The sequence below is a fragment of the Bos indicus genome, chromosome X (genome assembly GCF_029378745.1).
Source record: "Bos indicus isolate NIAB-ARS_2022 breed Sahiwal x Tharparkar chromosome X, NIAB-ARS_B.indTharparkar_mat_pri_1.0, whole genome shotgun sequence".
In the NCBI taxonomy this organism is placed as follows: domain Eukaryota; kingdom Metazoa; phylum Chordata; class Mammalia; order Artiodactyla; family Bovidae; genus Bos; species Bos indicus.
The window spans coordinates 72,189,585-72,205,971 of record NC_091789.1 but is presented as its reverse complement, the minus strand read 5'-3'; the positions used below and the strand labels follow the sequence as shown (position 1 = coordinate 72,205,971).

Genomic DNA, 16,387 nt, shown 5'->3' with positions numbered 1-16,387 from the left:
CTGAACCATACATCATTTCAAAATGGGATCATATTAACCATTAAGATTAATGCTTAAAAATCTAAAATGGCTAGAAGATGCTAAGGAATGAACACATAAATTTGACTTTTAAAAAAGAAAATTATATGCATTTAAAAAGTGAAGAGCAATGAGACAAGACTCAAATTTAGTGTATTATTTGAGACCACCACACAATGAAATTACAAAAAAATTATGAAAAACTTCAGAAAAAAGAAGGAATTCAGAGTTTTTATAAGCAAGGTAATTAAAGCCAAAGATAAAACTGATTTCATATTACAGTTAAGAATATTGTTGTGTACCATAACTCTGCAATCAAATTTTTAACAATAATACTAATAATTATATGAGATTTTTTAATTAAAGAAAGTAAATATGGAACAAATTAAATTCTAAACTAAAGTGAAATAAATTTTCAGGTTGCAGGATTTGATTCAGGCAGCTCAAAATGAAATTAATTATACAGATACAGCTCCTCAGAAAGGATCAGTTTGTTTTCCTATGTAAATGCCCCTTTATGCACTGTCTCTGCAAAGAAAACAAGCAAGACACACAGGAGATGAACTAAAAGGAAACACGGGAAGTAGGGAGGAAATAAATTGTTGCCTGAACAAACATAGCATTCAAAGAAAATGAAGACATATGAATCAATGAGGAAACTGGCCAGAATTCAATTGGACATGATAATCCTATAATGAAAATCACCATCACTTCATATAAATGAATAAGATCGATTAGGCTACGTTTTGATCAATTATACACAAGATTCACTACAATTTGCTCCATTCATATCTATAAGAATTACCCTATGATGTGGGGAGAAAAGTTACAAAATTTATGGCTGGAAAGCATTTTTCCACCATGAGTAAGTAGCAAAGTGATATATATATCTTGAAAGCTAAATATCACATCACTAACATACTATGCATTAAAAGACAATTATTGGTCAGGAAGGATTCCTGCATTTGCCAATTAATAGTTTAATCTCTCAGTCGAACCAAGTTTTTTTTTTCCTTAATAAATGAAGAAAACTTTTTCTGATAAAGGAATATATGCTTGTTGTACAACATCTATAAAATAAAGAAAATTAAAAAAAATATATTACCTATAATTTCACCAAGATTGACAGATATCCTGACAGTTTTTTTCTATGCAAGTATGTACACATATAAATGTATAGTTTTGCACTTAATATATACACTGTGTGTGAGATGTATATTTTCCTTTATCCTTACAGAAACTATCCTATTTTTAGGAAGAGAATGTGGTTAATCATCCTAGGAAAACATTTAAGTACTGGTGCTGAATATAACAGATTTCAGTTCAGGCTACAGAAACCTTTAAGACATCTCTAAGAAGAGTAAAGTGGTCATATTACCTTTACATCATGAATCACTGATTATGGTTCTTACCTATCTCCGTTTCGGTATATGGAGTAAACAATTTCTGCACAACTGGTTCTAAATCTTCTCTTGCTGTTTTAGAAGATGTACAAGTCAAATGAACCAAATCTGTTAAAAAAAAAATATTTTGAGTTTCCTGCATATCACAAATTTCACTGTGTACTAATATTCAAGCCACTAAGCTGGTGCCATGGGGGAAGAGAATCAAGTAAGTCATGGCCCCTGCCTTTAAGAAGTTTATGATCTAGTGATGGGGGCATGTGAAAACCAAAGCAATAGGCTATGTGTGTTAACTGTATAGCGAAAATACACGTTAACTAAGAGGGAGCATATTGAGACTCATGAAGTACCAGTGGATGGTTTTGTCAAATCAGCACAGTGAAAAAGCTTAGGAAACCTGTGTTCATAGAAAGAGCTTAAGCTATTCTTAAAACATTCCCAACAAAGGTGGATAAAGGATTGCCAAGCAAAATAGTGTATAAAAAAAAAAGACTAAAAGTGGACTATCTATTTACTTTTAAGAACACACTTCATATTCTTCAGACTGAAAAGACCATTTATGCAAACTTTACTGATAAGTTAAAAACAAATCATCTATTCATTATAGGGTTCTCTAAGAAAGCTTTTGGGGAATACTGTTAGCTTAGTTTAAATCATACATATACTTAAAGGTCTATAATATGGCACAAGTCAAAACAGTCTCTAATATTTTCAGGATTTCCAAATCATTTTGTTTTGCATTTACAGATTCATGAGGCCTGGACTTCAAAGAATGTCTGGGTTAGAATATCATGTACAAAAAGGCCCACCACAGAAGTGAAATACTGCAGTCTAAGGCACTTAGAATTCCTAAAGGCCTACATATTAATACATAGGGTAAAGGAAGGACAAAAGGGTCTATGTACTGAAAGGAAGAACTAAGGGGATCCCTAAATGGGAGTAATTCTTGTGGTTCTGTAAAGGGCTTAGGGCAGAAAAGAATTATGGAAGAAAAAAATACATATTAGAGAAAAGTATAAGAACTGAGACATTCCTGCTCCTAAAACCCCAATAGAGAAGTACATGTGCTTCTTTTCTAAAAGTTTATTTTAGGCTAGTAGACTTTTTTAAACCTCAGGAAGATAGTTCAAAGTTTACAACAGAAATGTAACATCAGAATAGAATTCTCTTTAAATATATCTAAGCATAGAAGGGCTTTTAATAACCATGTGAACTAAAATAAAATTTTGTAGTATTTTTTCCAGGTTTACCAACTAAAGTGATATTCTAAAGAAGTTTCTGTCTTATGTATGGCCAATAAAATACCCATTCTATTTAAGCAATGTTTTTATATGAATGTAATAACGATTCCCATTGGTTCTGGGATATTGAAGGATATATGGTACTAATTACTTCAAAAGGTAAACAACCTTCACAACAAAATTATTCCTAATGAAAATAATGAAATATTTTATTTCCTAATGAAATAAAAATTTTCAACTGTTATATAACTTTGGTGGGAAGTTTAAAGTCCCTAGATAAATTCTGAGTTAAATAGAGTATATAACTATAAAGGTAGAAATCTCTGATGTAACACTCGACAGAAATTGTCCTGTCTCTCATCTTAGTCTTCAAAATACTAACATTCACATCAAAGTTATTAATTTTCCAGTTCTTTCCTATTCAATTAATGTGTACTAGAGGAAATAAAGTATATTTAAAAAAATATCTTAATAGTAAACTACTAGTTCTATACATCAGGATATATAAAAGAAATACACCAAGTAAATATATCCTTATGTTTCCTAACAATGTAAGAGAGTTCAGTTCATGCAATGATAGCAAAATTTTCTAGTAATAACGTCAGATTAGCATTTTGTGCTTAACAAGTTTTATTACAATTCTTAGAAGAAAAAATTAAAGACACCCATAACTTTAATGCTAATGTATATACCTTGATTCTGCTTAGATTCTACATTATTATTAAATAATTGATTTACAATTTTAAGGTATGAACAACTGTTTTTCCTTCCTGCTTCTTGTTATCTGCTCTTCCTGTTATCTATATTACTTTCTTGTTTAGGTCACTTTGAATTTACTGTTTCATTTCAAATCAGAGAGGTTGTGTTTTTGTTTCAAAATTGGCTTATTAATCTTCATACATCTCATAAGTCTTTAGTGAGAGCAAGTTTTAGAGTCAGTTTTCCTCTTCTTTGTTAAATATAACTTTCACTGAATTTCAATGGGTGTTTAACAAATATTTGTGGGTAAAGACAATTTGCTTCCCCGCCATGAGTAGACATTTGCTTCCCTGCCATGAGTGGACATTAAGTATTCAGTCTTAAGAAGACATATGTGTGCATACAAATATATGTATGCATACACATGCATAGGAAAACTTTACTAGCTTCTTGTACAAAATGTGGAAAATTATTTGACCGACCAGGGTAGAAGTAAGGAAATTATTAGTGGATAATCCTTAAATTATTTAAATCTGCCTGAGAAATGCTCACAGACACTTTAAGATACTTATATGAAATTCTCAAAATAATTGAAAAGATTATCTAGAATTTACTGTACAGCAAACTTTCATATGTCAGACACTACCCTAAGCATGTCTGATGTATTATTTCATTTTACCCATGCAACAGTCAATCACTATTTTCATTTTACAGGTAAGAGTTAACAGTGGAGTTAAGCAGATCTCTCAAAGTCATGCAATTAGTAAAAGGAAGAGCTGAGGCTCAGAGCTGAAATTCAAGTCCACATGGTCTGCCTCTGGAATGCCCACTCTTAGTCACTAAATGATGCTGAGTAATTGTAATAATCTCTTGTACAAGGTGCTGCAAGTCACTTCGGGTATGTGTATAAAGATACAAGAGGACTTTTCACAAGGTAAAATAACTCCTGTGGTGCTGGAGAAGACTCTTGAGAGTCCCTTGAACTGCAAGGAGATTAAACTAGACAATCCTAAAGTCAACCCTTAACATTCATTGGAAGGACTGATGCTGAAGCTCCAATACTTTGGCTACCTGATACAAAGAGCTGACTCACTGGAAAAGACCCTGATGCTGGGAAAGACTGAAGACAGGAAGAGAAGGGGATGACAGAGGATGAGATGGCTGGATGGCATCACCGACTCAATGGACATGAGTTTGAGTAAACTCCAGGAGATGGTGAGGGACAGGTAAGCCTGGTGTGCTGCAGTCCATGGGGTTGTAAAGAGCTGTACACAACTGAGTGACTGAACAACAAAAAAAATAACTCCAATCAAGTCATTGTCTAGATACTCAACTTCCTCTACTTCCACTTTACTAAGCAATGAATTTCAAGGAATTTAATTTGTGTTTAATCATTTATCAAAACTGTAATGTATTTATGATAGCTTGATTAATTTTATACAAATAATAATTTGAATTACTGAACCCAGAAGACAGTTTTTTTTTAATACTGAGCTTACTGCCTTAAGAAAATTTTAAAAAATCTATTTCCATTAATTATTTGAAATGAGTGATAGTGGCAATCAAATATTTCTGATACTTAAATTCCATTGTATATATTTAAAGGGGTGATGTTACTGTTTTATTATGCCACATCAACATTTGTACTGCTGGAAACTACATTCTTGGTAATTATTTGAATCTTATGAAAAATTATATAAGCCAACTTCTAAGTGTTTGAGGGGTACATGAGCAAAAAGGCTTCAAGACCTTAAGGGGTTAAAGTAATCACAAAACCATACCCAGAACATGTCATATTTCTATTAAAATTTGAATCTCTATGTAAAATGCTACTTCCTATTCTGTGACCAATTCTAATTCCTTTCCATCAAACTAACTTGCTGAATAAATGCTAAAAATGATCACAAATTAGATCAGTGGGCCAACTGTTTTCCTAAAAGTATTATATTCATTAGTACCAATTAACAAATATAACTTAAGAGTTTGGAAGATGCAATAGAATTGGAAATGTTGCCCACTGGCATCATGTGAGATTATAATTGACTTGAAAATTGGTTTAAATCCTGAATCTACCTTTTATAAACTAAGTTCCTTTTTACTTTCATTGGCCAAATGGCTCAGTGGTAAAGAATCCACCTGCCATTGCAGGAGACACAAGAGACTTGGGTTTGATCTCTGGGCCGGGAAGATCCTTTGGAGAAGGCAACAACAATCCACTCTAGTATTCTTGCCTGGAAAATCCCATGGACAGAGGAGCCTGGCCAGCTACAGTCCATGGGGTCACAAAAGAGTAGGACATGACTGAGCATAGCTCAGCATAGGAATAAAGGCTTAATGGCATAAAAGATGACAAAATGTGTTCTCTGTCACAAATTCCTCTTTTGGCAATATATTTACCTTTGTATTAGAATTAAATAAACTGCAACATATCCTAATAACACATGAAATTTTTCACAGCAAAGAAAATCACAAGCAAATTGAAAAGACAACCTATGGAATGGGAGAAAATATTTGAAATGATGTCACCAATAAGGGCTTAATTTCCAAAACATATGAAAAGCTCAAACAGCTCAATAAAAAAAAAAAAAAAAAAAAAAAAAACAATCAAAAATGGGCAGACCTAAATAAACATTTCTCCAAAGATATACAAATGGTCAACAGGCACATGAAAAAATTCTTCACGTCACTACTTAGAGAAATTGAGGATCATCTTGATATATAAGCCAAATGTTAATAACCATAAAAGGGAAAATCGACAGTAACTCGATAGTGGATGACTTTTTAATGACCCATTTACACCAATGGACAGATTACCCAGACAGAAAACCAATAATGAAACACTGGCTTTAAATGACACATTAGATCAGATGGACTTAATTAATATTCTTACATCATTTCATACACAAGTAGCAGAGTACACTTCTGAAGTGCACATAGAACTTCTCCAGAATGTATCGCACATTAGGTCACAAATCAAGCTGCAGTAATTTAAGAAAACTGAGACTGTATCAGCAATCTTTTCTGACCACAATATTGAGATTAGAAACAAATTACAGGGAAAGATAAACTGTAAAAAACACATACATGTGGAGACTAAACAACCAATGGATCACTGAAGAAATCAAAGAGGAAATAAAAAATACCTAGAGACAAATGACAATGAAAACACAATAATCCAAAACCTATGGGATGCAGCAAAAGCAGTTCTAAGAGTAAAGTTTACAGCAATACAATACAACCTCAGGAAACAAACAAACAAACAAAACCTCAAACAACCTAACCTTAAACCTAAAGCAACCAGAAAAATCCAAAATTAGTAGAAGGAAAGAAATCATAATGATCAGAGTAGAAATAAATGAAACAGAGACAAAGAAAATAATAGAAAAGATCAATGAAAAGTAAAAGCTGGTTATTTGAAAATATTTTTTAAAAAATGATGAACCTCTAGCCAGACTCCTCAAGAAAAAAGGGAAAGGGCTGAAATCTATAAAACTAGAAATAAAAATGGAGAAGTTACAAAAGACACCACAGAAACACAAAGGATCATAAGAGACTACTACAAGCAACTTTGTCAATAAAATGGATAACTAGAAAAAACTGACAAGTTCTTAGAAAGGTACAATCTTCCAAGACTGAACCAAGAAGAAACAGAAAATAAGAACAGACTAACAACAAGTACTGAAATTGAAACTGTGATTTAAAAACTTCCAACAAACAAAAGTTCAGGACCAGATGGCTTCACAGGTGATTTCTATAAGATATTTAGAGAAAACTTGACTTCTATCCTTCCAAAACCCTTCCAAAAATTTTCTGAGGAAGGAAAACTCCCAAGCTCATTCTACAAGGCCACCATCACTCTGATAACAAAGTCAGACAAAGATATCAGAAAAAAAGAAAATTACAGGCCAATATCACTGATGAACACAGACATAAAATTTTCAAAAAGTACTAGGAGATCAAATCCAACAACATATTAAAAAGATCACACACCATGATGAAGTGGGCTTTATCCCAGGGGTGAAAGGATTCTTCAGTATATGCAAAATTATGTGATACACCACATCAACAAATTGAAGAATAAAAATCATATGATCATCTCAATAGATGCAGAAAAAGTTTCTGACAAAATTCAATACTCATTTATGACAAAGTCTCCATAAAGTTGGCATAGAGGGAACCTACCTCAACATAATAAGCATGATATATGACAAACCTTGGAGAAGGAAATGGCAACCTACTCCAGTATTCTTGCCTGGAGAATCCCAGGGACGGAGGAGCCTGGTGGGCTGCCATCTATGGGGTCACACACAGTCGGACACGACTGAAGCAACTTAGCAGCAGCATCAGCATGACAAACCTACAGGTAACATTATACTCAATGGTGAAAAGATGAAAGCATTTCCTCTAAGATCAGGAACAAGACAAGGATGTCAACACTCATCAATTTATTCAATGTATTTTTGGAAGTCCTAGCCATAGCAAACAAAGAAGAAAAAGAAATAAAAAAATTCAAATATAAAAAGAAGTAAAAGTGTCACTATTTTCACATGACATAATACTATACATAGAAGACCCTAAAGATGCTACCAGAAAATTATGAGAGCTCCTCAACAAATTTTGTAAAGTTGCAGGATACGAAATTAATACACAGAAATCTCCTGCATTCCTATACACTAACAATGAATGATCAGAAAGAGAAATTAAGGAAACAATCCCATTAATCACTGCAACAAAAATAATAAAATATCTAGGATTAAACCTACGTAAGGAGACAAAAGAACTGTACTCCAAAAACTATAAGAACCTGAGGAAAGAAATAAAAAAAAAAAAAGACACAAACTGATGGAGAGATATACTATGTCCTGGACTGGATAATTAATATTGTGAAAATGACTATACCACCACAAGTAATCTACAGATTCAATGCAATCCCTATCAAACTACCAATGGCATTTTTCACAGGTCTACAACAAAAAAATTTAAATTTTTTAAGGAAACACAAATGACTCTGACTAGCTAATGCAATCTTGAGAAAGAAAAATGAAGTGGGAGGAATCCAGCTCCCTGACTTCAGACTACACTGCAAAGCTACAGTCAACAAAACAGTATGGCACTGTCACAAAAACAGAAATATAGATCAATGGAACAGCATAGAAAGCCCAGAGATAAACTTATGCACCTATGGTCAACGAATCCATGACAAAGAAAACAAGAATATACAATGGAGAAAAGACAGTCTTTTTAATAAGTAGTGCAGGAAAAACTGAATAGCTACATGTAAAAGAATGAAATAGGAACATTCTCCAACATTATACATAAAAACAAGCTCAAAATGGGTTAAAGACCTAAATGTAATGATATGTACTATATAACTCTTAAAGGAAAACATAGGCACTCTCTGACATAAATTGCAGAAGATCTTTTTTGATTCACCTTTCAGAGTAATGAACATAACACAAAAACAGACAAATGGGACCTAATTAAACTTAAAATCTTTTGCACAGCAAAGGAAACCAGAAACAAGACAAACAGACAACCATCAGAACGGGAGAAAATATTTCCAAATAAAGCAACTGACGAGGGATTAACCTCCAAAATATACAAACAACTCATGCAGCTAAATAACAAAAGAAACAAACAAAACACCCAATCAAAAATGGATGGAATATATAAACAGACATTTCTCCAAAGAAGGTATATAGATGGCCAAACTGTACATGAAAAGATGCACAATGTCACTAATTATGAGAGAAATGCAATTCAAAACTACAATGAGATACCACCCCACACTGGTCAGAATGGCTGTCATCAAAAAAATCTACAAACAGCAAATTCTGGAGAGAATTCTACAGTGCTGGTGGGAATGTACATTGGTATAGCCATTATGGAGAACAGTATGGAGGTTTGTTAAAAAACTAATACAGAGCTACCATATGATCCAGGAATCCCAAGTCTGGGCATGTACCCGGAGAAAACAGTAATTCAAAAAGATACATGCATCACAATGTACACTACAGCACTACTTACAATAGCTAGGATATGGAAGCAACCTAAATTGTAATCAGCAGATGAATGGATAAAGAAGCTGTGGTATATATACACAATGGAATATTACTTGGCCACGAAAAAGAATGAAACCATGCCATTTGCAACAATGTGGATGTTCTTGGAGATCATCATTCTAAGTGAAGTACGTCAGATAAATAAAAACACCATATGACATCACTTAATAGAGGAATCTAAATAATGACAAAAAAAAAAACTCATTTACAAAACAGAAACAGACTCACAAAAATGGAAAACAAACTTAAACAAACCAAAGGGGAAAGGTGGGGGAGGGATGAATTAGGAGCTTAGAATTAACAGATACACACTACTAATTATAAGACAGATAAATGACAAGGTCTTCCTGTATAGCACAGTTAACTATATTTAATAGTTTGAAATAACCTATAATGGAAAAAAAATTCTGGCAAATGTGTATATATGTGTTTATGTGTGTGTGTGTATATACAAACATCTAAAGCTAAATCATTTGTTGTACCCCAGAAATGCTGCTGCTGCTAAGTCGCTTCAGTTGTGTCGGACTCTGTGCGACTCCATAGACAGCAGCCTACGAGGCTCCCCCGTCCCTGGGATTCTCCAGGCAAGAACATTGGAATGGGTTGCCATTTCCATCTCCAATGCATGTAAGTGAAAAGTGAAAGTGAAGACGCTCAGTCGTGTCTGACTCTTAGCGACCCCATGGACTGCAGCCTATCAGGCTCCTCCGCCCATGGGATTTTCCAGGCAAGAGTACTGGTAGTGGGTTGCCATTGCCTTCTCCAACCCCAGAAATGAACACATTATAAACCAACTATCTTTTAATCAAAAAAAGAAGCTGCAAAATAAGCTTTAATTGATTTAATTCATAAGAGAAATAACTGAAAAACTAGTGAATCAAGTGCCAGTCACAACTAGCACTATTGAAACAAAAGCATCTGAAACTCATAAGTCAGATGTTACTCAACACAAAAGTAGCAATAACAACACAAATTTGGTACTCTAAAATTGGGTTTGCACGTTCATGGATGGGAAGAATCAATATAGTGAAAATGAGTATACTACCCAAAGCAATCTATAGATTCAATGCAATCCCTATCAAGCTACCAACAGTATTTTTCACAGAGCTAGAACAATTTCACAATTTGTATGGAAATACAAAAAACCTCAAATAGCCAAAGCAATCTTGAGAAAGAAGAATGGAACTGGAGGAATCAACCTGCCTGACTTCAGGCTCTACTACAAAGCCACAGTCAAGACAATATGCTACTGGCACAAAGACAGAAATATAGATCAATGGAACAAAATAGAAAGCCCAGAGATAAACCCATGTACCTATGGACACCTTATCTTTGACAAAGGAGGCAAGAATATACAATGGAGAAAAGACCATCTCTTTAACAAGTGGTGCTGGGAAAACCGGTCAACCACTTGTAAAAAGAGTGAAACTAGAACACTTTCTAACACCATACACAAAAATAAACTCAAAATGGATTAAAGATCTAAATGTAAGACCAGAAACTATAAAACCCCTAGAGAAGAACATAGGCAAAAGACTCTCCAATATACATCACAGCAGGATCCTCTATGACCCCCCTCCCAGAATATTGGAAATAAAAGCAAAAATAAACAAATGGGACCTAATTAAAATTAAAAGCTTCTGCACAACAAAGGAAACTATAAGCAAGGTGAAAAGACAGCCTTCAGAATGGGAGAAAATAATAGCAAATGAAGCAACTGACATACAACTAATCTCAAAAATATAGAAGCAACACCTGCAGCTCAACTCCAGAAAAATAAAAGACCCAATCAAAAAATGGGCCAAAGAACTAAATAGACATTTCTCCAAAGAAGACATACACATGGCTAACAAACACATGAAAAGATGCTCAACATCACTCATTATCAGAGAAATGCAAATCAAAACCACAATGAGGTACCATTTCACACCAGTCAGAACGGCTGCTATCCAACAGTCTACAAGCAATAAATGCTGGAGAGGGTGTGGAGAAAAGGGAACCCTCTCACACTGTTGGTGGGAATGCAAACTACAGCCACTATGGAGAACGATGTGGAGATTCCTTAAAAAACTGGAAATAGAACTGCCTTATGACCCAGCAATCCCACTGCTGGGCATACACACTGAGGAAACCAGAACTGAAAGAGACACGTGTACCCCAATGTTCATTGCAGCACTGTTTATAATAGCCAGGACATAGAAGCAACCTAGATGTCCATCAGCACATGACTGGATAAGAAAGCTGTGGTACATATGCACAATGGAGTATTACTCAGCCATTAAAAAGAATACATTTGAATCAGTTCTAATGAGGTGGATGAAACTGGAGCCTATTATACAGAGTGAAGTAAGCCAGAAAGAAAAACACCAATACAGTATACTAACGCATATATATGGAATTCAGAAAGATGGTGATAATAACCCTGTATGCTAGACAGCAAAAGAAACACGGATGTATAGAACAGTTTTTTGGACTATGTGGGAGAGGGAGAGGGTGGGATGATTTGGGAGAATGGCATTGAAACATGTATAATATCATATGTGAAACGAATCGCCAGTACAGGTTTGATGCATGATACAGGATGCTTGGGGCTGGTACACTGGGATGACCCAGAGGGATGATATGAGGAGGGAGGTGGGAGGGGGGTTCAGGATGGGGAACACATGTACACCTGTGGTGGATTCATGCTAATGTATGGTAAAGCCAATAAAAATTATAAAGTAAAAAAAAAATAATAATAAATTTCATGGTAATATTAAAATATTAAAAACATGAATTTTAATTAAAAAAATAAAATTGGGTTTGGAATACCCATTTCTCACATAAGATACTGCCTTCTTGCAAGTTGTTGTTTTGAAACACAGGAGAAGTGGGATTTCTACTCAGAATTTGCACATCAGTAAAAATGTATGCACTTAAAAGTGACAAGTCTAATGTAAAGTCGCAGGGTGACACAGTAGAGGATGGTTATACAGGGCTGGTATTACTTCTCTTTGTATCCACTTGGCCAAGTCAGTTTAATCTCTCTGGCCTCAGCATTTTTATGATTAAATGGAAGGGGTGGAATTAGTTCCATCTACAAGACTTCTTCTAGTTCTAAGGTTTTATGAATCTATCTTCATACTAATCAGCCATGATTCTTTCAATGATGACAGATCTTAAGCCAAAAACTGACAGTACAAATATAAATGTAAAACCTAAATTTTACATTGAAAATTTGCTTGCTGAAAAAAGAAATTCCTTAAGCTTCTGAGATTATCACACACAGCAGTCATTCACTCTATGCAAGTAGACAAAATTTTTCCAAGTGCATTTATAGAAACTTTATGTATGGGCTAGTCAAAAAGTGCATTTTGCTGTGCAACTTAAGTAGGACTAAATGTACATAGGGACTGATGTGCCTCATACCTTATCTTTCATACAGGCACAAAGGCCAAATGTCATTTATGTAATATAGTCCAATTAAGAATATATGACTGTGTCAATAAGATAGAAAATGTCAGAAATACATTTTCTTTATGATACCAAGTAAGGAACTGAGTGCGATGACACATGCCAGACAATTTGGTTTTTGAATCCAACCATGAAAAACTCTACAGTAACTCCATTTTCTCAATAGAATTTAATGGAAAAACAAAAAACAAATCCTTTAATATCAACTTAAGATCACTAAGAAAAATCAGTTTCTCTGTAAGATTAAATCTGTGCTTCATAATGATAATACTAACACAACAGAACAGAAAAAAGACACCAATGATTGTTTTAAATCATTACCTAAACTCATTTTTATGAAATGTATAACAATTGCTTGAAGGGATAATAAAGCAGAAAAGATTATATAAATCATTACAATGAGTGCTTGATGGTATTGAACTCTGCCTTCACCAAAACCTTATATATTGACCTTCCTCCCACTGCTTCTTTGGAGCAGTGTCTCAGAGCTATCTGAGGTGCTGCCTCCCAGTCTGCAGTCCTCATTTTGTCCCAAAGAAAACTTACCTTGCAACTGTCAAATTGTACATCTTTTTTAGTTGACAGTTATGGTGATTGACAAAGCGATCCAGATTGGACTACCTTCCTTTGCCTAAACTCTACGGTGAACTGGAGATTTGGTACCAGCAGTGGCCCCTTGTGCCCATTCGCCTCTTTGGTGAGTGTAGACAAATTTGGGTAAGTCTCTCCTGGTTCTCAAATCTCCCCTATTGGTTGAGATTCTGAGTTTTATTTGGCGGTGGAGCAGGTTACTTGCCCCTCTCCCAGTTGGAAGGATACTGGGGCAGGGCCCAAGTGAAACTTTTCATCCAGGGTATACCCATTCACGGTCTAGACACTGAGTGGGACTTGGTTGAAAGATACTGAGAAATTCCCACCCAGTCAAAAGCTATTGGGTGCGGGCTGGCTGAAAGATGCCAGGGGAATTACTCACCCAGTGGAAAGGTATGGGGGTACTAGGGAGGGACGGAGGGGTAGTCAATTGAAAAAAAAAAAAATCGAGGAATACCCGGAGATCAGATGAAAGAGGCTGAGGTCACTCCATTGTAGGGGACTCAATGGTCTTGGCTGAGTGGTTAAGTAAGAAGCTGATCTGACAATTTCCCTCATTCGACTACCTTTATAGACTTTGTTGGAATAAAAGGAGAATATATGAGAGCTTTACTCTGAAGAAAAGGGATGTCTTCTCCCGGCCAGTTTTTGGTTTTCTCAGGTGACTGAGAAATATACGGGAGTCGTGGAGGCCTAGTCCTCATACCATGTGGTGGTCCCATAGGGAAACCTACTCATTAATTAAAATACTTGCTTGTCCAGGGGTCACACATAACTGGCCATTCAGTGACTTGATCAGCCACGGTGGTTTAGATTGCCAGCGGCAGAATCTGAAACATGTAAAATGGGCTGAAACAACTCTGAGATGACTCCCAGAGGAGTTAAGCTCACAAGCAGCACGCTGGCCCACTACACAATTTCACTAGTGATTTTTATCCCAGGCAAATTCAACTTAAAATGGGAAACAGAATATCAAAAATAGAAACAAAGGGGTATCAGAAAGTCAGCCTTTAACACTCCAGCAAGATGCATGTACAATGCGTATGGAGCTCATACTTGCAAGTACCTAGTTCATTGGAGAAATTAAACTAAAGGAGATCTCAACCTAAAATGGCCAGGTTGGGACTCTTTTGATATTCCAAAATTGCTATTTTTGTGTGCACAATTAGAAAAGGCCAGCTGTGCTTGCTTTGATTGGTATCTAGAAACTTCTAAAAGAGGAAACAATAGAGTAATTTCTTTGCAGAAAACCAACAAGAAATTGCTTGAAACTATATCAGAACTGAAAAAGGATGCTAGCACTGACTCTGCCAGGTTGCAGGTCTAGTGGGACTGGGAAGTAATGTTTTGCATTTATGCCATTTGGCTTTTGATTTCTGGGTATCACTTTGCCATCTTTTTTGGGGCATTCTTGCCACTTGACTTCTGATTTCTGGGTATCTCTTTGCATTTTGTTTTATTTGGAGTGTGACTCCCAGCTGGTGAGGTTCTGGTTTGGTTTGGTTTTGTTGGTTTGGTTTGAGCACTCTAGACTGTTGGGGGCCAGAGTGAGGTACTCCGCCCATGGCAAAGGTCATGAGGAAGGAGGCTCGACATACGCAAAGGCGGGATCGAGCCTCAGGAGTCCCCCTGGAAATCCTCGAGCGTCTACCCCATAACCAGAGCCTGCCTACTTTACTACTTTGTGCTCTTACCTACACCTCTGACTTTACGGGGGGCTGTCCCCCACCACCTCTTTCGGAGAAGGAGTTAACCTAGAGCTCCAGTCAATAAAAACTCTTGGGTGTGGCAAGAGTGTTTTAACCTACAAACTCCTCTGAAGGTTCTCTGGCCTGCCTGACAGGCTCGTCCGGCCACATGTGATTGCTCACAGCCTCCCAACCATGAGAGGCACGAGATGCTTTAAACCTTCTAAAAACAGGTTCCTTAGAAAAGTTAGAAAACTATTAGTATAAGTATAATGGGCTAATTAGAAATTGTGTTGGTGAAGGGTTTTTCATTTGTTGAGCCAATGTTTGTTGCTAAGTCTCCACATCCCCTGCCCTTACACACATTAATGAATATATAGAAGAAATAAGTATTAACCTTTGATATTAATCACGTTAGACCTTAGGCTAAGTAAATTCTTTCCTTAACTAAAACCCACTACACCCTCACCCTGTAGGAGTGTAACTTTACTTGGGTGGCGTCTGTTTTGAGAATAATCAGCCCTGGAGAAATAAGTGTCCTGATTGACTGACCGCTGTCACAAGGAGAGGGTCGTAAATTGTCAGCAGGCCCCCCTGGCCAGAAGATGATGTAACACCCCTAAGACCTCTGTATACATTTGTGTGAAGCACCTGACTTTAATAAAAGTCAGGACTGCTGTCCCCACGTGACTTTTGTATAACATCTCAGTGTATAAAAACAGACTCTGGAAAATAAAGAATTGGGATCAGTTTCTCAAAATACTGGTCTCCCCATGTCTCTCTCTCCCTCTGGCTGAGTCTCCATCTGGAACGCGGAACCCACCAAGCTTACTAATTTTGCCTGGGCTTCTAAGATCCGACCGGGGAGGCCTCAGTGTCTCCTCTCCTTCGGGAGAACGGAAGGACGCCTGCGGCCTACGTAAGTGGTGCAAGCTTCTTGTCTTGAAGTTTTATTGGTCCCCCGCGTAAACCAAGCTACTCAGCCTCTTTTCTCCACTGAATTTTCCTACTGAGCTATCCTTATTCTATTACTCTTTATATCTCTAATTAATATCTAATTGAAACTATCGTATCCTGACCCTCGCCGACGCCGTCTCTCCTTCGAGTACCCTGGATCAGCTGGGGCTGGTCCCCGGCAGGTGGCGCCCGAGACAGGGACTTTCGAAGGTAAGCTCCCCAAAGCAATCAGAGCCATCAGCTCTATTGCTCCCCGTTCTCGGAACAACTGGGTC

General features: G+C 36.2%; 1 protein-coding gene across 6 annotated transcripts in view; it reads right to left on the bottom strand.

Moving 5' to 3' along the window:
* Nucleotides 1-16,387, bottom strand: part of CHM (CHM Rab escort protein) — a 260,470-nt gene that overhangs the window by 20,810 nt on the left and 223,273 nt on the right. For all 6 annotated transcript variants that reach the window (XM_070785342.1, XM_070785343.1, XM_070785345.1 and 3 more), the window contains one exon: nucleotides 1,431-1,529. In XM_070785342.1, coding sequence (XP_070641443.1) covers nucleotides 1,431-1,529 — 99 coding nt within the window. The remainder of the gene's footprint in view (nucleotides 1-1,430; nucleotides 1,530-16,387) is intronic.